Source organism: Pteronotus mesoamericanus, unplaced genomic scaffold, assembly GCF_021234165.1.
Source record: "Pteronotus mesoamericanus isolate MK-2021 breed Mesoamerican mustached bat unplaced genomic scaffold, CSHL_Meso_final contig_32, whole genome shotgun sequence".
Classification (NCBI taxonomy): domain Eukaryota; kingdom Metazoa; phylum Chordata; class Mammalia; order Chiroptera; family Mormoopidae; genus Pteronotus; species Pteronotus mesoamericanus.
In genome coordinates, this window is record NW_026555134.1 from 11,718,365 (window position 1) to 11,744,155 (window position 25,791).

At 34.1% G+C, this 25,791-nt stretch overlaps 1 protein-coding gene across 6 annotated transcripts in view; it reads left to right on the forward strand.

The window, feature by feature from the left end:
- The window catches only part of RAPGEF2 (Rap guanine nucleotide exchange factor 2), a 215,562-nt gene that overhangs the window by 111,571 nt on the left and 78,200 nt on the right, over positions 1–25,791 (forward strand). For 4 of the 6 annotated variants that reach the window (XM_054576101.1, XM_054576099.1, XM_054576102.1 and 1 more), the window contains exon 7: positions 1,471–1,488. The exons of the other annotated variants lie outside the window; for them this stretch is intronic. In XM_054576101.1, coding sequence (XP_054432076.1) covers positions 1,471–1,488 — 18 coding nt within the window. The remainder of the gene's footprint in view (positions 1–1,470; positions 1,489–25,791) is intronic. 6 annotated transcript variants of the gene reach the window in all.

Here is a 25,791-nt window from a genome sequence, read left to right on the forward strand (position 1 = left end):
ATCGGTTAATGTCAACTACTTTACTGTTTGCATTTGCTTTTCTAATCTATCTCTTTTCTTTTTAAAACAAGTATAAATGCAAAAGGCATGGGAAAACATATATAGACTTAAAATTATATATTCAATTTTTAGCAACTTGAAGGGATGTGTTTTATACCTATACTTCAGATGTGCTATTTGTGAGAGCTCTTTGTATGGAATATTTAAGCACTTTCGATCACCAGCTACCCGCCTACTTCTCTCACTACCCATGCACTATTTTAATTTAACATGAATTTTAAAGTTGAATCCTTTCATTGAACTCATTTGGAAAGGGTTGCTTTTTGCTCATCATAAAGACAGCTTTGTTTTTCTGTTGGAGAGACTGGTATATATTTAAAAAAACTATGAAAGGTTTTTTGTTACCATTGTCTGTAAAAGAAGGTAGTATTTTTAGTGTTAATGCAACATCATGGAAGAAGGAAATATAGATTAAAAATAGCTGTACACATTAATAGTATAATATAACATTTTAGCCAAGTACTAATATTGGTAATATTCTTTCTGCTTTAGAATTCTTTTTCCAAACCAAAAAAAAAAGTTATTTTTCAAAATCAGATTCCATACTAAGACAGTTGGTGAGAGTGTCAGTTAAAATTTAGTGTCAGAGCTGACTGGTGTAATTTTATGTTTGTAACACTATTTTGGGGGGATTATCTCCCATTCCCATGTTTTCATCCTTTATGGAATGCTTCAATCACTTTCCCTAAATCATTCCACTCTTTTCATCTAATTTTTTTTAAATGTGTAACTTTTTTAAAAAATTACTGTAAGAGTAACTTTCTAAAGTGATGTAAAGATATATGTCACCTGATCAATAAGTATTTTGTTAAGGAAAATTCAATACTAGGATGAAAAATTTAACTTAATTGCTGGTGGGTCATGTATTAGTTTACTAATATGTGACATGTTGGTATTAATTTTACTAAATGAATTCAGATTGACAGCAACATGGCTTAACTGAAAATATCGGATCCTGCTTTTTGTGCAAATTGTGTTTTAATTATATTTATATAATACTTATTGTTTTACTTAAATATATGACTTTAACTTAGGAAAACAATTTTGTATATATGATATCACAGAATAAAAAGAATTAAATAAAAATAGTCAGTAGATTTAAGTCATATTTACTTATTCTTAACAGAAATATTTCTCTCCGAATGACCCCTAGTAGGGTGTTACTGAGGTTGAAAAGTTTATTGAAAGGATGCATGATCATACTTCACAGGTGATTTTAAATGATTGCAAGTGCATTTCAAGTGCATGGCTAAAGAACATACTGGACATTATACATACAGCCAATTCTGTAGGTCATCCTTAACCTAATTTTAACATTATCTTCATTTTGGCAGATATACTATAGCATGTCTGATAATGTTCATCTTTTCCTTTCCTCCTTTATGGCACTCATTTCATTTTGGCTCAAAGGAATGCACTAAATCCCAGGTATTGTAATTTGTGTGTGGTCTCCTAATACTAACCCAATTTTATTTGTAAATTTGCATTGTAACTAATGAGTTTGTAATATTGATATGTTTGCTTGGCCTTGTTCTCTTGTATTTTGGCCTTAAAAATTTGAAACTATCAGTGGCTTAGGTGGTATCACAGGCTGCTTTATTTGTGCAGATCTAGGGATGAACTGCCCACCTTCTTTGAAGAAAGAATAAAAGTGCAGCCTACTTATTTTTAAGAAAGAGTGGGGTACTGTTCTTTACTAACCTGCTTTACAAATAAAGAAGATAGAAAGACAGACAGACATAATGGAAGCTTAATTGCTTTTTGTGTGAAAGCTTATGGAAAATTTCCATTAGAAATTTTCATTTTAAATGCTGTAAGTGAAAGGTTTAATTTCAGGAATCCCAGTGTGAAAGCATTTGGGAATACCACTGTAAAATTATAGTTAGATATGATAAAGCCTTAGTCAAAAAGGAAATACGAAATTGCTTGTTTTCTTATTTGCGCTTTATTTTAACCAGATTTCATGCTTTTATTTCTTCTATATTTTAATCAAGAGGCCTATAATAATACCTTTGCTCATTTCTTTCATGCCAATACATGACTAATTTATGATTTTCAGTGATACTCTCGAAGTTTTGGGTCAAATTTGGGATTATCAAAGAATTTGGAATCAAGGACTTAAAAACAATTTAAACCTGAAAACTGATTTAAGTAACAAGTAAAATTTTGTGGTTCTGGTTTCTTATTGCATAGGCAAAAGATCACAAATAATTTAATTCACATTTCAAGTTTATCATCAATATGATATCTTTGGCTATTATAATAACCTTGCCTGAAAGCATGAAATATTTATATAATTTTTCAAATTAAAATGAGTCAATTGTTTTATGTTCTATATAAGAAAATACATATTAAAATGCCATGGGTGGCATGATTTTTACATTTTTATTTAGAAGCACTGCTAATTTTTAAATGATGTGGTATATTCAAAAAATTTTAATACAATTAAAAAATTTTATATCAAAAATTTTTAAATTGCACCAGTGTTTTGAGCTTTTACCTAGTAAAGGTATACTTTAAAAACATATAACTTAAAATAAAAAAAAAAACCAGTGTGTAATTAATCCTCCTCTTTTTTAATGTGAAAATTGCCAGTTAGTCTAATTCCTCCTTAGAACTAGGAATTGAATTAAAAATGTGCACTGAGTTTTGATGTATACCAATGTACACTTTTAAAAATGAGACTGTGTTGAAATAGTTTAAAACAGATTATAATAATTTTCTTCAGAAACATAAATACCCATATGGTCCATGTAGAATGTTAGCAGGACATTTTACCAAAAAAGCTAGTATGTGAGGTTTGCTGAGAAAATACGCATTTTAAAATGTACTGAGAAGATTAGAGTGGGCTTCCCTTAGCATTTACTTACATTTTGATTATACTCTTAACCTAATTTTAGCAGCAACATGATCACAATTGAAAATATCGGATCCTGTTTTTTTGAAGATGTGTTTGAGGCTGAGTTGAAGACAGCCAAAAAGTAGGATGTGGCATGCAGTTTGAGTCTTGGAGTGGGTAAAGATTAGAGAGGGAGGTGGTATGTAGGTTCCTGGCAGAGCATGAAAGATTTGGAGACTGACTTGGGGCTTCAGACAGGTTTACCTTGTCTCCAGATTCAGAATAGGGTGGGTAGGTGTGGGAAGGTTTTGTTTATTTTACCCATAATTATAGGCCCTCTCTACATTCATGGATGATTTATTCTAGAAGTTTCTGTGGGTAGGGATATCTGAGTTTCACAATAAAAATGGGCAGAAGATGTAGTAGGACTTAACGGGGGGAAGGACTGGAGTGATACAGGAGCTGGTGCATACCTTTTCTGTCATCTTTTATATTTCTCTTTTATTTTAATGAAAAACCAGCTCTAACTTCTTCCCAGTTTGGAAGGAGCAAAAATGGTACAGGGATATTAGGCTGATGGCTGAAGGAAACTTTCCTGGCTACACTATAGAGATTATGTGTACCAAGGGATAGTTCACAAATTTTTAGCCTTTCTAGGCTGGTTGCATAATTAAAACGCTCTTCACACTTTGAAGCTCTGATCGACTTTCCACTCTCACTGCTACCTGCTCCCCTAAACAAGGCTCTGCTTTATACAAATTTGAACTGGGGAGATTTGAACACAGTATAATAAAGCTTTAGTCAATGCTGAAGTTTTGAAATAATAAAAACCCATTGTTCCATCATCTAAAAAGATATATCCTACACATTTAATTAGTAATCCTTTACTACCCTGTGAAATATGTACTGCAGAGCACTGTTTAATAATTATAAATTGAATTTTTCAATAGGTTAGGTTTAAAGTTCTTGGTGCAGGTATATAAAAATAATAAAAATACTGCTTAAAATTAATATAAGTTGAATTAAATGTAATATTGCAATGTTATGGGAACCATTTTTTATAATACACTATCTATAAAATGTAGCACCCATGTAATGTGATTGGTTCTTGTATGCGTTATGAAAATAATTCCCAGTTTTTTAAGGTTATTCTTTATCATAATATAATCATTATATAATCTTTCCTAGATTACATCTTATATATGTTGGAAGTAGTATTTTTGTAAGAGATAGATTTGATTTAAGTTGGTTTCATCTTCAGTTGAGGACTTCCTGGTAGGTTTCTTAGTTTCAAAAATTGTTATTGAGCCCTGGCTGTTGTGGCTTGGTGGATTGAGCACTGGCCTGCGAATCGAAAGGTCCCAGGTTTGATTCCCCATCAGGGCACATGCCAGGGTTGCGGGCCAACTAGGTCCCCAGTTGGGGTGTGTGAGAGGCAACTGATAGATGTTTGTTTCCCTCTCTTTCTCCTTCCCTTCCCCTCTAAAAATAAATAAAAATAAAATCTTAAAAATATTGTTATTGAAACAAGTGAAAAATTACAATGTTTGTGTAATTATACACTTCTATTTAACATTAGACTTTTTGACTTTAGCTATTGTTCCTGAATTAGAAATAGGTAATAAATTTACTCATATTAGTGGCATATTTTGCCACTTAATATTTATTTAATTTTTTTACAGAGGTTTTAGTTGAATCTAATATTTGCTACTTAACACAAAGAGAATGTTTTGTGTAATATGTCAATGACTTGTATACCTACTAAATTCTTGAATATTAAGGTCATAGCATTTTAACTTATATCGCACCTAATTTATTCATATGACATTTTAAAATTATTTATATGTGTATACAGAAATTATTCAAATATAGGGATGATCTGTTAATTTCAGTACTTCCAAGTATTTCTTTTCTTAATTGAACCTAAAGCCTTTGTCTTAAATATTGTTGTCAATGCCTGTCTGTGACTTATAATAGGGATGGAGTTAAAGGAAACTTGTGTATTCTATTTCTTACATCATAGAGAGGAAAGGTCAGTATTTTCATTTATATATATTTATTCATTTAACAAATATTTATTGAATACCCAACTTGTTTTCAGGTCTTTGCCATACTCTGAGGCTATGATGGTTTACAGGAGAAACAGAATCTAGCTCTATTTTTCAATAGGTTAGGTTTAAAGTTCTTGGTGCAGGTATATAAAAATAATAAAAATACTGCATAAAATTAATATAATATAAGTTGAATAAGTTGGATGGAGTTAAAGGTTTACAGGAGAAACAGACTCTTGCTCTTAGTGACCTTATAATGTCACAGGGAATACAGAATATAATACAGGGAACTACCGGGTCTGGCAGAAGTAACACCTACCTGAATGTAGGTTGGTAGGGTAGTAGTAAGGGTGTAATAATTTATAGTTTTAGTTTGAACACTTCACCTAAAATGTCATATGGTGTGCTTGGGTATGATATTATGTTACAGTGTGACATGCTTATGATTTTGTAGTAAAAGATTTTGTAATAAAAAAAAAGGGACGTTATTTGTGCCAGACCCTGTATTTCATAAACTATAGGGAACTCCAGGTGCTAAGGGGCACATACACAGGGCACATAGAGGGTTCAGGCATGGCTTGCTTGAATGGCTTTAATATTTTGGGTCAAAGAAAAATATTTTTTAGTCCAAGAAAGTCCAATAGAAATGTGAAGACTGAACTGGGGAATTCATAAAGAATGGAAAAGGGGGTGTGTGCAGAGAGTGTTAGAGAAGAGTGACACATATATCTCCTGACACACACACCAAAATCACAAATGTTGCTAGATACTGTTTATCGTATTCATGCCTGATGTTTTATCTTTGCATTAAAGAGTCTTTTTGAAGAGGACTGTCAAAAGTATCCTTTGCTTTTTCATGCTCATTATCAGCAGGTTTACTGGTTCCTATTCACTTAGATCATGTTGCATTTTAAAATCCTGCAGAAAGCTCCCAGTGGAAAGATCTTTGAACAATAGGTGGACGTAGCAATCCTGTGCCATATGTGCTGCAATTTCTGGCAAAATGCAGCATGTTAAAACTGCTGCAGTGGTCTCAATCTCCTTGCTTTGGGGGGACTGTTTCTCTTTCTTGCACTTATAATCAGGTATTTATGCTGATTTAATTTATACAGATTGGGAAATTACAATATAGAGGATGTATAGAAATTGAAATGTAAATCAGGAAGCAGCTTAAAACATAAAATGATTTCTCTCGTGCTATTAACAGCATGCATTGCAAATTCATGCAAGGCAGTTGAGAATAGCATGCACTGTGTTGTTTACCCAAGTTTGAGCTTCTGTTAGAGGATGTCTATTTTTATATATTACATCATCTCTGCTGCAGAACTACCGTGTCCACTGGGATTTACTGTTCTTTCATTCCATTTTGAAAGAGAGCTTGTATTGATGTCATAATTGGACCCATCTTTTGGTTGCACTTGGATATTGAAAGTAATAAGGGTGGGTGTTGTGTAGCAAGTCATGCAGTATTTCAAGCAATTTATTTGTCAAAAAGATCACTGCCACTTTGTCCTGCCTCTAATTGTGAACACTGGTGGTTCTCTATGCCTGTACATGCTTTAAATATATTTGGCTAAAATTTAGTGAAGATCCTTTTCATCTTTGTTTCATTTCTTATCATGTGACTTTTTAATTTTTTTTTTTTGTCATGAGATTTTGCAGTGCTCCATGCTGATTTGAAAAGTGTCTCTTTTCTTTGGAAAAATCAACTTTGCTATTGTTGACCTGATCTTTTTATAGTTATCAGTTGCAAGTTGTCTGTTTTCACTATTTGAAATACTGGGCGACTAGAAATGCTCTTTTTGAATTTTGAATCCAGTGTTAAAACATTATTAACTTGAAATGCTTTTCTATTAGCTAGAAGATATTGTTGACTTCTGAAGAAACTCTAGCCTTTTATTCAGTGTGTAGGTGTTATAGTTAAATCACTTATGAAAGGAAATTATTAATATTAAAATAATTTCAAAATGCCTACTATATATAATACATATTTATGTATATAAATTTCCCCCTTGTTCTCTCAAAAAAATTTGTCCTTATCCTTATCTCAGTAGTAACCTTTTTTCCTTTTTTTTAAGAAAAAACCCCTAAGAGCAAACATACTTTTTATTAAAAATGCTTTATTGAGTTAGAGTGCACCCATTTAAAGTACATAATGATTTCTCTCTTTTCTTTTGTAAAAGAAAATATAACATTAAATGTACTACCTTAACTTTTTTTAAGTTTACGGTTCAGTATAGTTAGGGACATCAGTAGTAAACTTTTGACTAACTTGAACACAATGAATTCACAGATGTGCCCAGCATCCTTTGTCATAGGTCATACATAGGCTAAAATAAACCTTTAAGATATTTTGGAAAATAATAATTTTAGAATCTGTTGGAAAACAAAAAGCCTTACTGAGTAATTGTGTTAGAGCAATTTCTTATGGACCTAGTATGGGATCAGGTGGCTTTTTTTTTTTTTTTAATGTCTGTTTTCTCTTTCAAGTGGAACATAGGGATAATTTAATATAATATGAAATTTGGAATTACTAGCCTAGAGAAGTAGTGATGTGGCAGCAGAGTGGATCAAATATGAAATGTGAATTACCATTTGGGGTAAATAGGGGATTAATTCAGGAGAGAAGAATTTGAGGATGAAAAAGAAAATAATTCAGGTTGTCTTGATTTTTTTATTAATATCTCTGTGAGGATAGCAGTGATATTTGTTCACCTGTGGTTTTAGAACAATCCAGAAGACATTTGGGAATGTTAAAAAATACAGTTAAAATCTGAAAATAAATTGTAACACTTTCCTTTCACTATTAATCAGTATACTTTTTCCTTTCTAGCTATTTCTTTATATGTAAAGATATATAAAGATTTTTAAACTGAACCTTAAAAAGCTGTTTGGATCATCAGGAATTTTAGAATACTCAGAAAAGTTTTTAGGAAAAAAAGATCATTTTGCCAGTTGCTAATGTGCGAGATAAGCCCATCCCCACCCAAGTAGGACATAGAGAATTCTTGGGCATCGTTGATATTCTTAATAGTATTGGTGCCCTTGACAGTGGGCATTACTGATGAGTACTTGGTAGCTTCAGTCTTTTTCTCCTACTTTCTATACATGTGTGTCTAACTTTTGGTACCAACTTCAGTTAGACTGGAAGAGAATGAAGAGCAAACCCTTCTGCACGTGGGTTAAGTCCTTCGAGGTTCAGCCGAAGTAGTATTTTTCACAAATACAGGGTTTTGTCTTAAGTGAATCTAAAGACAGTTGATAACTGGATTCTTTAAAAGGGCCAAGAGGCCGATTATTTTCGAGTTCATCTCTTAGAGCAGCAGTTATCGAACTTTTTCATCTCAGAACTCCGTAAAACATTTTGAGGATTCCAACAAACTTCTGTCTATGTGAGTTATAACTCTATATCACTATTTGCCATATTAGAAATTAAAACTGAAAAATTTTTAAATACTTGTTCATTCATTAATTAAAATAATAAACATACACATTAATGTGAAGGCCTTTTTGGTGAAAATATCTTTTCAAAACAAAAAGTTGTAGGAAGAGTAGTATTCTTTTATACTTTGCAAAAATGCTTAATACTTGGCTTAATAGAAGATAGCTTCTCGTTCTTCTATATTCAGTCTATGATATGCTCCTCTGGTTGAAGTATATAAAGTATATGAGGAAAATCTGGCCCCACAGAGACAGGTAGTTGGAAAAGGGAGGAGCGTTTTATAGTTTTTCAAATAATCTTATTGAGATACTACACCAAAACTTGACAAGTCACAGATTCCTAAAGGTCTGCTTGAAATAAAGAATCTATAATAATATCAATGAGCTTTTCATTTTCTCTTTTATTAAAACCCCTTGTTCTTGCTGACACATTGAATGCATCTGTTTACTGCATGCATGATTTGGAAACATTGTGCATTGGTCACTGAGTTAAGCAGCTTTCCTAATTTTGGCATGTTGTACAATATCCAAAAAAAAAAAAGAAAAAAGAAAAAAAAAAGAAAATCATATTTGTTAAGTTACTGTCAACTGTCATCCTCATATAAATGGGCCTTAATTTTTCGGAAGCTGTCGAGCTCGTGGTGTTTGATACAGATTTCCAAAAGCCTAATTTTTACCTGAAAGCTAAAATTTTATCACTGACAGAGCACTATCAGCTGTTTTCCTTGCAGTGACAAGTTCAGTTTGTTGATTTTCAAGAAAAAATCTGCCAAATACCTTAAGTCTGACTAACACAGTTTGTCTATTATCTTTTTCTAAATAAAAATAGTGTTCCGTAAACAAACCAGGTGCAGGCCACAGGCCTGTGAAGCGGGCCCTGACCTTGGTTTCCTGTATGATTTTTCCCCTTAGTCCCTTTCCACCTTGCTGCTCAGTTCCCTTATAGGTATTAGGAGGAAATGGAAAGTTTGGAGGCTAACTTTGGATGGAATCAGAAGAAATTTAAAATGCTTTACATTAAATAATTGTTTTAAATATAATGTATTGGGTGGTTACCAAACAATCGATTTTGTAGTTACAGTTGTGATCTTCAAAAATATTTTAATTTAATTGATTTAGTATTTCTCATTTAGAGGATTTTTCTCTTCAGGAACTTTATTTTTGAAGCCCCTTTCTGCACTCCCCCCAAAATGTTTTCTGTATCCTCTTTCCTAGTAAAATAATAATCAGCCAATTGCAGAGTTTTTAAATATTTAAATTCTTATGCAAAAGTTTGGTATGAAAGTATGATATTATTGTAACTATAAAGTATCTCTGTTAAGTAGCCTTTAAAAATTAGGTTTCAGTCTTATGCCAATACCAGTAAAGCCAGTTTTAGGTCCCTCCCTGCTGAATGATCTCAAAAGATGATCAGCATGAGTAGTTTCTACAACATCTTATGGGTGATGAATAGTGAATGTTCAGGATAATCTGGTCTGATTTACTACAAATTGTTTCATTTTGACAGTCTAAAATAAATAAATAATCTAGCAATGTATTTAACACTTCTTTATTCTCAAAACTCCTTACTGCTTTTAAAATTTCTCTTCTATGTTTGCTGTCCTCTTCTTAACGTATTTTCACTTTTACTGGCTTCTTTGTTGCTTTGCATCTACTTGTTCTGCTCATTTTAAGACAGTAGTGGCTAGTGTTCTTTGCTCTCACAAACTAGATCTGCTGCTCATGAGTGTGCTCTGAGATTTAGTGTGGCTCAGCAACTAAAGCAAAATTTCTGAAAAGTTAAAGCTCCTTTGGGAAGGGACTGAAAATGTTGTCCCTGCTCCCCAAATTTGAAATGGTGCATTTCTCTTCGTGAAAGATAAAATGTGTACATGAAAATTCTGTGAGGTTAGTGATCACTATAGCTTCTTGCACTATTTCTCATGTCAAGAAATTTCTGCTTTAATTAATTGTTTCATTTTCTTCCCTACTATATTTTCACCTTTATTGTAAACACCATGCTTCCTGGTACTTTGTGTGTATTAATCTTACTCACTTTGTGTTTTAGTTTTTAATCTTAAAAGTCCATTGGATTGAGTGGTGTATCTTTTTATGTTTTGGTCCAACAGATTTTTATTTTGCTTTATGTCCTTGAAATAATGTTTATTTCCTATAAAATACAAGCCATCAAGAGATGCAGGTTTCATTACCCATTTGCTCTAAGGCCATCTTTTAGTAATCGTTTCTTATGATGAACAATACATTATGCTTATGTTATGCACACTGTTGAACTCCTAGTATGATTTTTGAAGTTCATTCCCAATTTCTTGTTTTCCATACCATCCCACTTAGTCTTGGGGGTCAAGTGTAGAATGAGTAAGTGAATGCCTTATTCTGTTTAGTGCTTCATTATAGACTTATGGTCTTGTGTTAATATTGTGAATTGCTACTTTATGATACAACCAGGAGATATAATCTTTGTGAATATGACCCATCTGGCCAGTTGTGAGCAATTCTAACAATTGTAATTGTTGGATATATACTTAAATATTCCAGTAGTATCCTTTTAAAATAGCATGGTAGTAATTAAAATTTTTAAAGATGCAGCTAAAATATGAACAGGTAAAATACTCAGTTTGCCTTTTTGGAGCTTTTGAGGAGAGGGAGAAATTAGATACATGGTTTGGGCTTTGTCATTTATTTATGAGAAGGAAGATTGAATATTGTCATCTTAAGCTTATGTGGTCATATCAGTAAACTGACTTCTTTGTCAAGAGAATATTTTAAAAATTTCATCTAAAATGTTTTCTATATTGAGACAATCTTCTATGTTCAGGCAAATTTACTTGGAAGCATTTCCTGTCTGGAACATACTTAATTTCTTCAAAGGGGCAGCCACAATTCTATTCCTGGTAGTGAAATCCATCAGTTAATGCTTCCATTTGTAAATTCTGTCATTTTCTTTTAGAATGAACATTCTTGAACCAGTATAAAAACTTACATATTTTTGTATTTATTTAAGTACATTATATTGTTTTAAAGTGAACATGTTTGTTAAAAATTAAATTCCTGAAGAGTCAGTAGAGTCTTTGTAAACTGATAGGATCTTCTATGCCAATGTATACATGTTGCGCAGCTTGTAATAGCTGCTCAGCACTATTTGGTTATATGTTGAATCTTTGGATCAAACTCCCAGAATTAGCATTACTTTATATTTCCAGGAGTGGCATTATAGATCCACCTGCATTAACAATTCTATACAAGCATGTATGCACAAGGATATCAGTCCCAACCATCTACACAACGTTAGTTAATAGGTTGCCCAAACCTTGAGTGCAGCCGGCTTTTTAGAATATCTTGGAAGAATAAAATTGACCCTTATTGAATATTTATGATATATACCAGTCAGCTAAGTGTTTTCTCATTATGTTTTATCAATTAAACCTCCCTGCAGTTCTAAGCTCTAGGTAATGGTTATCTCTACTATCAGGAGATAAGAATGCTAAGGTCAGAGAGCCTAACTAATGTATTGGATGTTCATGGTTACTCAGTCAGAGTCAAACATGGACATAGGCCTTTTCACATTCCCAACACATAAAATTATTTATTTGAGATGCCTACTGCTTAAGAACCTTGGAAAGAAATAGGCTAGAACAGAGACTGTCCAGCATGAACAATACTGAGTTACATTTGTAGTGATGATAGGCTTTGTGTGATTCGTCAGTCTTTTTTGTTGCAGTCGTTTTCCCTTTTCAGACCATGTGTGTATCATCAGTAAAGCACAGCATTTTCTCTTTCACCTTTATAGTTTTATTACAATGCAGAAATGGGTTTTCCCTGGTAAGTAGTACCATTTCATAAAAAAGGATGGCTATAATTAGCATATTTTAAAAGTTAGATTCCCTGATATTATAAGTAATAAGAACCATATCTTGCTGAAAGATCTTTCCTAAGGTATGAACCAAAACAACTTGCAGTTGTATAAAAGTAGTCATAGTTTTTTTGAGGTGAAAAACCACTGTCATAAAATTGATTGCTTCTACACCAGAAAATACTGTGTTTTGCTAGTATTTCAGAATATTGAAAACATATATTAAGTAATTTCAAGGGTTTTTAAAACCTTCTATAAAAGTGCTTATCTAGTTATGTACAGTTTTTAACAGTTCAAATTATTGGTAACATTACAAAAATTACTTTTTACTTATCTTTAATTTGACAAGTTTGGAAAGTAAGGATGTTAAAAAGAAAACCTCTACATTATTGTTTAATTATCACTATAATTTTTTCAAAAGAAAGAACATTTTAGTATTCCTCTCAGACTGCCTAAGTAGAAAGACAAAATTCTCAGAATAAAGGATAGTTACCACCAGGAAGTTTACCCCAAGGTATAATAATTTCCATTCGCTTGATCTTATTATTATTATTTTTTTTTTGTAATTCTATGTCATATTACTCCTTCTACCCTCTTTTTGCTAGCGGCTAGTGTCTGGTAACAGTCATATTAAACTTTAAGAACTTGAAGGATTTTAGGAATCTCCTAGCCAAACTACCTAATTCAATATATTTGTTTTTTCTTATCATCACTGACATTCAACCTGTTTTGTTTTTTTTTTAAAGATGTTAAATTACTGTTGGTACTGAAATTTGCAAGGCAGTGCTTATATAATGTGTGTCAAAATTGTATTCTGCCGCCTGGTACTAAGTAAGGGTTTAGAAAATCAGAGCAATTATTATTGTAGAAAAGGGCTAATTATTAAGAAACTTTTCCTTATGTTTAGCAGAAATATTCCTCTCTGCAATTTTAGTTTACAGTTCTAGATATCTTCTAAAGCAATACAAACGATTATTCATATTACATTTCATATTACTGTGTTTCAGATATTTAAAGAGATCCTACTCCATTAAGCCTTTTTTTCTGGGTTAAACATTCCTAACTCCTTGCAGCTTCCTAAGCACCTTATCATTTAGGTTTTTCTTGTGTTTGAACACTGCAGTTACTCATTTTTTACCCTAAGTCATGATGTCAATAACGAGTTGCTATAACTTATATAATAAGGTCCTGCAATACCCTACAATGCAGGTTACAGTAGAACTTACTGTCTTCTGTGCTCTGGATAGTACATCTGATGGTGTAATCTGAGATCACAGTAGGGGTTTTAAAGCATTGTACATTGGCTCATATGGCACTTTTGGTCATTTCAGCTTTGCAGATAGCTCTTCCCACCTCTCTTTCCTTATGAATTGTTCCTCCAACCTGATCTCCCTTACCCTGTGCTTGAACAGGTGACATTTTGATGGTACAGATGTAGGTCTTTATACTTATTCTAATTTTGTCGGTGAACAAACTGGACATCATTTACGGTTACACAGCTATGCTGTGTGTGTTTCCTCCTCCTAAAGCTGGTGTGATAATTTTGACCAGTTAGTTTTGAAAAGTTTAAATGCAATCACTTACGCATTAATTCTTTGAGCAATTACTGTGTGTTACTTACTAGAGATAAGCAAGACTTACTATTGACAGCATCAGATAAATAAAATGTTGTATTGTCCCTGCCTTTAGCTAACTTTTATTCCAATTTTTGATCAGTATCTTTTTCTGGTTAAATAAAAATAGAGGGATAATTAAGAATTTATTGTGTTTATGCAAACATATTAATCATAAGGGAATATATTACATGCTGAGTTAGTAGTAAAAATAGTAATTGTTCTTTACATTTGGAGTGTGCTTTGTGACATAGTAAGGCAGGCAGCCCAGTTTGAGGCTCTTGTCCCTAGAAAAAGCCAGAAAAGGATTTGCAACCAGTGTACAAGATCTCCCCAACTCTGCAGCCCTGAGCATTTCAAGGTGAAGTCTGGTATTTTCTTAAAAAAGGTTCTAGGAAATGAAGTGAGTTTTGTTAAATAAGCTATTAGAGTCTGCTCATTTTTCAAATAAGTGTAGTTTTAAGAGCCCTATTTTTTTTTTTAATGTTTGAATTTTTCACTGACTTACAGGCTTCTTTGTTTTTTTATCTTATTTGCCTTTCTGCATGTCTTCATCACATACAGTCTTTAGATTTTTCTCTTTTAATATATTACATGTAAATACATGGTTGGGCAAAAGTAGGTTTACAGTTGTTCATATGGAGAATAATGCAATAATTAATAAATAATAATACAATAAACCATGTTTCATGTATTTGCAACTGTAAACCTACTTTTGCCTCACCCTGTATGGAGTATATTTTTTATGGATAGGTTACTGCATTATTTTTCCAACTATGAATCAGTTGCAATATAAACAGTTTGTCAGAAACTTTTTTCATTAAGAAAAAATAACTTAAAGATTTCTTGGGAACATATCTTTGGAGTACCTCTGGGTGCTCTTTCTTGGATTCTCAATTAGACCTTTCTAAGTGCTAATTCAAGTAACAGCTTTTCTATATTTGTAAAGTGTGTGTTTAAAGTCAACTCAGATAATTTTTCATTAATTATGTGTCAGTATCTCATTTTATTTAATAATATAATTATTTTAATAATGAATGTGAAGTAGCCTTTGATTTGGTCAAAGTAGGAAAAATGAAACTTTGGCCTGTATTTCTTCTGCGGTTGCTTTGAGGAAGCCATTGGTGGAGGAGCTGTCAGAGGTGCACCCAAGGATGGGACAGATTATGTGAAACGTAGGACTGAGTGACAGTTCCAAAGAATTTGTCAGATTACCAACTTTTCTTTTGGAAAGAAAACTATACTACCAATGGGTTTAGAGGAAGAGAAGTAAAACTTCTGACATATTTAGTACAGTAACTTAGTGTTGCATTTGCTTAGTTCTTAATTGATTTAGTGTATTCATACAGAAAATTGCATTTTTTAAATAGCATTTCTTCAGTAAATAATAAAACTTTAGGCATCAAAATTGTAAAATTTCTTCTTTCTAGGTATCAAAGAATAAATTGTTCTTGTCTCTCCTACAGATTTTTTTCCTTCCTCTATAGTTTTTCTTCCAGGGTAGGGGGAAGAGGGAAGAAATCAATATATTGTGGATAAGTGAAGTGAATTATTTTAGCAACCTGGAGTTCTATTTTGTATTCTTCTAAACTGTTAACTCTGTACTCTTAATATACTTTATTTTCCTATGAAAGATGAATACATTATTTTATTGCTTCCCTTGGGTTTTGACCAACTTTAGTTAAATGTTTGTAAAGCACATTGAAAACTATGGATAAACACTATAGTTATTATAAATAAATATAAATGAACACATTGACACTAAATGTAATTAATAATTACTGATAAGACTCTCAATTTCACAGTAATTAAAGAGTGCATAGGTGAAAAAAATACGTGAATATAATGGCCTTAAATTTAGCATGAAAATTATGTATAAAGTAGTTTCCCAAACTATATAAGTAGTCTTTAGCTTTTGGGTCATTGTTGCTGATCATTAGAAGCCATTTGTTGTTCTTGACCCAGGGGCAGAACGTTGTCACATGGTCCGCTTTCTAGCTGTATCTGTTTAATGGTACTTGCTAAGCCTTAGATGGTTGAGGAATGGGGTGGATATAACCCAAATGAGGGCTATTTCAGGCAAGCATGATTAATTCTTGTTTGTATAATAAGGGATTCTCTTAAATCTTCAGTTTATATTTCATTTCTTAAGCAGCGCTTGGCATATTATAACCTGGCATAATTTTGTTTCAATGTACAAGGTAGTGTGGATAGTAAAATTTCCGTGTTACAACCATGAGTTTTAAGATATGTAGGTTGTAGGCAGGGAGCCAGGTTGTGGGAGAAATCACACCAAGTCTTAGCACAGAAAAGCATCAGTGCCTGAGGAAGTGTGATTTTCTGAGTTCATCTGTCAGGTTCCCCGGTTAGGTTAGTTTCCTTCTTGAGAGAAGTGACACGTCTTTCCAGAGAAGCAAGCAATGGGAAAACCTTCACATAGAAGGTCAGACATGATCAGCATGGGGGGGTAATTTGACCTAAATTTGCAGAAGAGGTTTTGTCACACGGACATGTGGGACATGGGATAGGTGGATGAAAGTCGTGGAACTTGATTATTTAGTTCTTGAGTTGCTGTTTACTTTTTTTAATATTGTGGTAAAATATACTTAACATGTAAATTTATCATTTTCACCGTTTTTGTAAGGGTGCAGTGCAGTAGCATTAAGTACATCCACAGTGTGATATGACCCTTGCCACCATCCATCTCCAGAATCCTTTGCATCCTCCCGAACTTGGACTCTGTTCCCATGATTGTTTACCCCCGCCCTCAGCCCCTGGCAACCACTATTCCCCTCTCTGTCTGTAAATTTGATGACTGTAGGTACTTCATGTAAATGGAAACATACAGTGTTTGTTGTTTTGTGACTTGATTGTTTCACTTATCTTGATCCTTGTAGCTTAGAACAGAATTTTATTTTTAAGACTAATATCCCATTGTATGTATACACTACATTTTGTTCATACATTCTTTCATACATGGACATGAGTTGCTTCTCCCTTTTGACACCATTTATTTTAAAAAAGACTTTGTATTTTTTTTATTTAAAAAGACTTTATACTTTAGAGCAGTTTCAGATTTACAACAAAATTGAGAAAAAGTTATAGTTGTTTCCCATATATCCCCTATCCCCACACATGCATAGCCTCCCCTATTATCAACACCACTCACCAGAATGGCACTACTTTTTTTTTTTAAACCAGGGATGAACCTACATTGATGTATAATATTCACCCAAAGTCGCTCGTTTACCTTAGGGTTCATTCTTGGTGTCGTATATTCCATGAGTTTGGACAAATGTATAACGGCATATACATATCATTTTAATATCATACAGGGTATTTTCTCTGTCCTAAAAGTCTTCCGTGTTTCATCTGTTTTTCTCGCTCCACCCATGGCAACTGCTTTTTTAAAAAAAAAATTTTTTTTCATAATATTGCCTTTTGCAGGATGCCATATAGTTGGACTTAGAGAGTAGGTAGCCTTTTCAGATTGGCTTCTTTCACTTAGGATTATGCATTTATAAGGTTCCTCCATGTCTTTTCATGACTTGATGGCTCATTACTTTTAGTGCTGAATAATATTCTGTTGTCTTGATGTACTAGAATTTTTCCATTTACCTACTGAAAGACCTTGGTCTTTGCAAATTTTGGCAATTATAAAAAAGTTCACCTAGGTTTTGCCGGTTATCCTGTTATTGCAGGAATTTTATAGTTTTGCATTTTATACTTAAATCTGTGATCCCTTTTGAGTTATTTTTTTGTGAAGGGTAAAAGGTCTGTGTCTAGTTTTTGTTTTTGTTTCTTGTTTTTGGCATGTGGATGTCCCATTGTTCCAGTATCATTTTGTTGAGACTATCTTTGCTTTATTTTGTTGCCTTTGTTCCTTTGTCAAAGATTAGTACCATTTATTTTTAGATAACTCATTTGTCTATTGAAGAAAAGTGTTTGAAATTTTTACAGGAGCTAGTTTACAAGATCACACTTGGTCTTGCTAATGTCCATTCTTAGTGAAGATTTCATTTATTAAAAAAAAATGTTATGAGTGTCTACGACATATACCATGCTAGGTACCAAAAATAGAGGGGCTCACAAACAAATACAGTGCCAGGCATTATAGAGATTAGAGTGTAGCTGGGGAAGCAGACATTACGGCTTAAAAGATTTCATGGTTAAGTATAAAATCACAGCTTTAATAAGTGCTGCCGGGAAGTGATACACAATATTGTGATAACTTCAAAGGCATTTCACCAATGGTTTTGGGGGTGAGGTAGAAGTCAATCAGGAAAGGGAGGTGAAGGGATAGTTCCAGGCAGAGGGATTAACAGGTGAAAAGGCCCCCTTGGCTCCTTTGAGTGAGCAAGAGCAGCCTAGGTAGCTTCGAGGGTATGAGTGTGGTATGTCTTGAAAACATACAAATCTTGCAGACTGTGGTAAGAGTTTTAGTCTGTATGCTGAGAGCATGTGTTTTAATTTGAAATGGAGCTGAAGAGATTAAATTGAAATTACCAGATTATAGTTTTTAAAAGATCCCAGGAGGTAGTATGTTAAACAGGTTGGAGGGGTTGGGTTAGAATGCATTGCAGACAGTTCAGTAAAGGGACTTTGCAATTTTCAAGGCAAAAAAAAATGATTGGAGTGGGATGATAACAGGGATAAAAAGAAATCTGAATTTGAGACAAGGTCAAGAATTTAAGAATTTAATTAATGGACACTGTAATTGATTAGATGTGGGGAAAGGTGGTGAGGATAATTCACATGTAGAAACATGATGGTCCTTTATCTGAGGTGTGTGTGGGATGAGGAAATGGTTGAAGTCAAGTAGATAATTCTTGAGGGATTGAGTTGTGAAGTGGAGAAGAGATGAAATTGAGCCACCAGAGAATATAGAATCCATAGATGGTTTCTGGTTTTTGTTTCGTTCTTGAGTTGAGAGACACATGAACATACTTAAAAGCCAGTGTCGAGAATCTCTAGTTGAGGGAGAAAAGTTGAATATATGCGGAATAAGAAGGATAATGGGTAATACTAGAAGTCTATAAAAGGGGTATATTGGAGATGGATGGGGAGAATGATCCAACCTAAAATGTGGAGGAAATGGTTATCTCTAGATATGAGGGGGGTGGGAAACAAAGAAACTAGTATGGGAGCAGTGTTAGGTAGACAAGAAATACAGATTAGGAAGCACTGACAATTCCAAAGTCAATTATTAAAGTTGCTAGATTTTTCATATCTATTTCCTATTATGTATGCTGTTTATAGAAACTGACCAGGGCTTCAGAATTAAAATGTCCTTATTCCTTGTCAACTATATCTTTCAAGTAACTAACCTGGGTGAAATTAACAGTTTAAATAGAATTCAATTCAATTTGAACTCTTTAAAAAACACCTGAGTGGGTTTATTTTGCTATTATTTGGAAGACGCTGTGTGTTTTGTAGGGGGTGGGGTGTATATGGGTGTTTGTGAAAATCACATCTTCTAAATTTATATAAAGCTTGTTAAATGTGCATTTTGTAAATTTTGGGTAGATACTTGTTTCCTATAGCACAGTGATCCCTGAGGGTGGGGAAGAGGTCAGATCCATTCCTTTATCTTCACCTTGGTGAGAAATCATGATTTAGTTCAAAGCAATTCAAGTAAGTCTTTGCTCCGTTTTCCCACCCTGTCTTCAGTGATATTATTTGGAGTCAGCAATCAATGGATTCCATCCCTCTGAGACTTGCTTAACCTACAGCCGCTGATATAATACAGGCAAGAGCTTGTTACTTTATCTGAATTGTCCATCGCTACCTTAATGAGTGAAATGGTTAAGTAGAGGAGGGGGCGAGCCTTAAGGAATGTGTGTTCCATTTGAGCTGAATATTTCAGTGTATATAGGGAGAGGGAGGGTGAGAGAGAAATCTACTTACATCACTAGAACTGCATTGAGTGTGAGCCTTGCAGGTTAAGAGACAGACTACAGTGTCTTGCTTTCTGCAGGAAGCAGCAATGCCGTTTGTTTCCTAAGAGGAATTTTTTATTTAGAAAAGGAAGCTTTCTCTCTACCCAGGAAATGGCTTTCCTTGTGCGTTGCTATGCCAACTGCCTGCAGCCATGGTCCTCCAAAGTAAGCACAATAATGTAATTATATTGGTGTGTTACATTCAGACTCATGATTCTCGAGATTGTGTGTGTGCATGTGCTGTGTCTCTGTTAGTGACTCTCTTGCTAGCAGTCATGCTTGTGTTGAGTGTGAGGGACAGACATCATTAAATTAAATGTCCATCAGTGTCATGCTGCTAAGATTAATTGTGCAAACTTGGTTAGTGGAGTAGGACAGAGATCACCGGTCACCACTCTGTCAGCATCATTAGCAGCTAGGGAGGAGGTCCCGATTCACACGCTCTGCCCTGATTTTTCTTTCTTTCTTTTTCTCTCTTCTTTTTTTCTTGGTTGGAGGGGTTTGTATGTGTGATTGCAAATGAAACAAGAGTATTAACAATGCTTGGCTGAATGCTCGAGACTGATTCTCATACCACCCTGACTAATATAATTCTGTATTAAGCCTTTTGAGGGGAGTCTGTGTGCAGTCAGCCATTTTAGCTTTTTTTTTTTCCTTTTTTTTTTTTTTTTTTTTTTTTGCCTCTTGTTCTTCAGTCTCAGAAATGATCTTGTTCTCTTGGAGGACTGAGAGCTGTCTAAGGTTTCCTCAGTTTTGTCATAGCCTAAGATGGTTAGAGTTTCAGTGTTATAAAAATGGAGACGAACACGGTTGTTCAGATTCCTTTTCTGGTCTACAAGTGTGAGGGGTTTTTTAAGCTCGCCAGTAGTGACACTTTAAGCTGCCGCATGGTTTCCTCCTCCCTCTTTTTTTTCCTCTTTCTTTTTCTTCTTTCTTTTAATTTAACGCTGTAGAGGGTGACTTGCCATCCATGAGAGATTGGTACATGATGTGTAGATTCAGTTCAGCATATGTCTCTTCATTATGAAACCACTAGCAATCCCAGCTAACCATGGAGTTATGGGCCAGCAGGAGAAACATTCAGTAAGTATCACAAAACGCTGCTTGTGCTTTGATAGCACGTCATAGAGAACTGCTTTAAAATGGGAATTATTGCTGTTTCTCATCTGGGAAAACAGGGTTTTTAGGGGGCACAATAGTCGGCTTGGAGGAGGGAGGGTAAGTTACAACTGGCTTGTGCTTCCAATTTTGTTGTGATTTAAAAAAAATTTTAAACAATCAACAATTTGTTTAAAGCAAAATCACAAACATTTAGAAATATCGGACAGCTGATTTTTATAATAAAAAATTAAAGCTTGACAATTCAGCTTTAACTTAATACTTGAATAGGTTTTTAAAATGTCTTTTATAGTTGAATTTAATGAGAGATCATGAAAAAGGTTATTGAGAACTGGTGTCTGTAGTAAGGAATTCATATGGGGGTTGCAGTGAGGGAGGGAGAGCTTTGATTATTGATTTGCTAATAAAATGATTGGTGGAACTCCTGACTTCTGAACATGTTTTAATAGGAGATGAAAACAGAATTTTTTTTAGTGTCACAAGTAGTGCTTCTTTATAATTGATCCCATGAGTCAGCTATGCATTTGTCACGCTGGAATCCCACAGGCAGCCACTGCTGTTTGTGAGAAACACTTTTCTATGGCTGACAGCAAGTCTGAGCCTCCTGTTACAGGAGCCTGAGTTCCCACAGTGCTACTTTTATGTTACCATGTTGGAAGTTTTTGCCGGCATGCTAATTCGAATGTTTTATATGTGTATATGTATAATTAATCCCCAAATTGAAAACGCATGAATTTAGGCAGCTTTTTTAGTAGTCTTAAGTATTTTAGAAATACTAAGTATTTTGTATTTTCACATCTTAGCATCTAGGAGGTATTATATTAGGGTATAGGAATTATCTCTTATGTATCCTCACAAGGGTAAGATGTTAAAAATGCAGATAAATCGCTGAGGCTCCAAAAATTTCTAGACAGAAGGCCATGAGTTTAGAGTATGAGATGCTTAGGTTTATGTATATAATTGGTTTTTTCATTATTAGGAACAAAATTATCAACTAAATCCAAGAGGCTTTCTTACATGAAGTGACCATCACAGCGTCATCTCACTTTTCCGATGAACCATAGGATGTTCTTAACCCGTGGCTGGGTCGGAAGCCTGTTGTTATGATGCGGCGCTTAGAGCCCAGGCCCCTCATAATGAGATCCTTGTGGTACCTCACTAATTAAATCTCTTCGGATCAAATCCAAAACAAGACCAGCCTTATACTTAATTTCTCTAATAGGAAAGGTTGTTATAGAGAAGTTCCACTATAGGTCGATTTTACTAGCAGGGCCTTTGAACTGAAGCTCCTCTGTAGTCATGATTTTTTTCAAGTTAAAGTGAGAGTATTACTAAAACTATACTTGAGGAACCTTAGAAGCAAGTTTAAATCACGGGGTTTTTGTTTACCTTATTAATATATTCTTTCTCAAACTGAGGAAGAGAGTTTTTATTAATAACAATATAATTTTCATGAACAAAGAACATTGTTACAACTATTTACTGGTGAGGGAAGAAAAAGTATTACTAGATTCCTGAAAACAATCAGTTGGCACAGATAATAGTAAATAGTGTGTAAACTAGAGTGCCTGTGTCCTCTTCTGTAATATATTTGTTTCCTTACAAGTGCTTTATATTTTACTGAAATTTAATGTAATGCTGTGACTATAGTATTGTATTTTGCCATATATAATGCATATTCTTTTGCCCAAAATTTTTGAGGGAAAAGTAAATATGCACATGCGCACTATACATGGGTATAATGATTACATGCCATGAGTATAATAATCCCATACATCATGCGCACAAAAACATGGGTGCGCATTCTATACAGTGAAATACGGGTAACACTAGTCATAACATAGCTTTGAATCAAGCAATTTCTAGAAAACATTCAAGTGGTGTTTCCCCTGATACTATTGTTACGAATTGAAGTACTAGAATTTGCCATCTCAGACCGTCATCGTATATGGAGGAGTAGGCAGTTTATGATACCAGATCTTACTATGTACTTGTTAATGAGTCTTGATTATCTAGACTTTGCTGTTTCATGAGCAGACCTTTAAGGTTTTAATTATATGCAGGGAGTTGAATAGGAGAGTAATGACTCTGGCTCTCACATAGTAGGTGACTCACAAGACAGTTGTAGAGCGAAAATCAGTGAGAATGCTCTCTTTTGACCAATGAGGCTTTATGAACATAATGTCAGAGCTAATTTTAAATGAGTAAAATTTAGCAAATTCACAAATACTTCCGTTTTTGCTTCTTCAAAAAGTTTGTGACTTTTTAAGTGGCTCTGCTTCTTTGACTACAGAAGGGAGCAAGGTACTGAAAAGAAAAAAACATTAAATTGAGGGCTTTTTAAAGCTATGGTTGGGCACAAGTAGTAAACTCTGTTGTTCTACTTTGTCAGAATCTTCAGAGTTTAATGGCTTTTATTCTTTATTCATTTTCTCTGCATTTTCGGTGCATATCTCAGTTGCTGGCACATGGTAGGTATGCAATAAATACTGTTGAATTTCTCTTTCAGTTGAATTTTTGGATTAGTGAAGTCTCATTTAACCCTTCAAAGTAGTAAATTTTACGTATTTTTATCACATATCCTCCCCCTCCGCCTACCGTATATATGGTCAGTTGGTAATACTCAGATGAATACCTACCTGTGTATCAACCAAAATGCAGCCAGCGCTGGCCTGTGTTCTTATAGTCATTGAGTGCCTTCAGTTCATCTCTAGAGGAACCTTGTAATTTTGTGAATTTTGAAAATAAAAGGAAATTATTAACATTTTTTAAAAATGTATTATAAAACTGAACTTTCCAAAAGACCTGGTAGAACACTAGTTGTATAGACTGTTAATAGATGTTACATGAAGAAAGTTGTACAGGCTCAGTAAGTTGGGGAAAACCTTGGGATACCATTAAAGGTGTCATTACTCTATATACCAATTTTTTTTTTTAAATCTTCACCTGAAGACATGTTTATCGACTTAAGAGAGACAGGCAGACATCAACTTGAGAAACATTGATTGGTTGGCTCCCGTAGGCACCCAGACTGGAGCTTGAACTCACAACCCAGGTATGTGCTGTAACCAGAGATTAAACCACAACTTCTTTGGCATATGGGACGATGCTCCAACCAACTGAGCCACCTGGCCAGAGCTCAACTGTTTTGTAGATTTTCCTGCCTTCCCTGCCCCCCCTCCTTTTGCCTGCCTCAGATTATCTGATGGAAATGGTATTCCTTAAGCATGCTTTTAAAAATTCTGCAGTAGAGGATGACTGTGAAACTTTGTAAAAAAACAAAAACAAAAAAACCCTTATCACTTAAATCAGCTTGATACTATCCAAACTGATCATTTATTTTCTAGTTGTACGTTTTTATAGAAATTATTATATAGCGTACCATACTTATAACAAGTAAGACCTCAGTTGTGATTAAATAATACTTTTAAAAAAGTGGTGTATTTAACAAAATGCATTACTTAAATGTAGGGAATAAATAGCAATAGCTGTCACTTATTGAGCACCTTTTATATGACAGGCACTATCATACATATTACCTGACTTAATAAATACAAGAACCTTCTAAAAAAAAGATGTATTATCATCTTTGTTGGAGATAATGAAATTGAGGCTGAGAAAGACTTAAAAATGTTTTTTTTCTAAGCAAGAGTTAGTGGTCACGCCATCATCATTGGAACCCGGGGTTGTTGGAATTCACAGCCCTTCTTTAACCATAAACTCATACTATTTCTCTTCATGTGACCAAACTCAGTGTAAATCAGGTATGTAGATTTAAAGAGTTCTGAGGGCTGGTATTAACTAATGGAAGACATGGCTTGCAAAAAAGTACTTGCTTTTCTCGTGTGACTCTGTTTTTCCTGGCACAGATGACATCCCAAGCACTGAATATAAAAGAGCAGTAATGTCATGATCAAAATTACTTTCTAAAACTTATAAAAAGTTTTAGGAAACTACTTATTGACAGATACAATTCCTAAAACATCTATCCTTTTTTGACATTACCTTGAGGCTTGAGTCGGGATGATCAGGAATCAATGCCATTTAGCCCATTTCCTTTCTCCTCCTGCTTTTTTGTGTTTGGCCCTATCATTTTGCTGCTTAACTCTTGAAGCATAAACTCGATGCCTCGGCTTCCTCTGTTCCCCTTGTAACTTCTGACAGCCTGACCTTGACCACTCGTGCTCTCTTGGAAGCACTGAGTTTTGCTATTTCATCTCCCGTTCCTGCTTTAGTGAAGTCTGCATATGTCACGGAGCCCCACTTCAATTCATGATCACCTCTCCGAAGTCCATACTGCCCGGGGCTCATCTGTGATTATAAATACCAGATTCATCATTTCATGAGCTTCTTAACCAAGAAGAATGGAGTATAGCTTAACCGTTTGTCAAAATTCCTGTTGATCACAGAGGCCCTCTATCACGTACAGTCTCTTCCTTATGAATGTATTTGAGTTTTTGCTCAAACTCTGCTTTTTTAAAAATTTAGGACAAGATGATCTGATTACACACACTTTAGGCTTACTTTCTTTTCCTATTTCCCAGCTCGTAGTGCTCTTTGCTTAACTTTCACTTGCTCCTTGTCTGTTCATATTCATCCCTGCGTTCTCTAAATAATGATTTAGTGGCACCTGACATGTAATGCTCAGTTTTATTAATTCTTTTAATTGGTGCTTTTAAATTGGTTTGGTCTTTACAGTTAAATGAGAAATCATGTCTTGAGTGAATCTCTCTACCTTCCTAGTGTTAGGTGTTTAGGATATGGTTGGAATTCAAAACTGTTAACTATTTGAGACTGCAGTACAGACAAGGCTTTTCTACAATGGAAGAATAGCATGTGAGGATCTAAAGAAGGACAGTGTGGGAAGACATGAGGAATC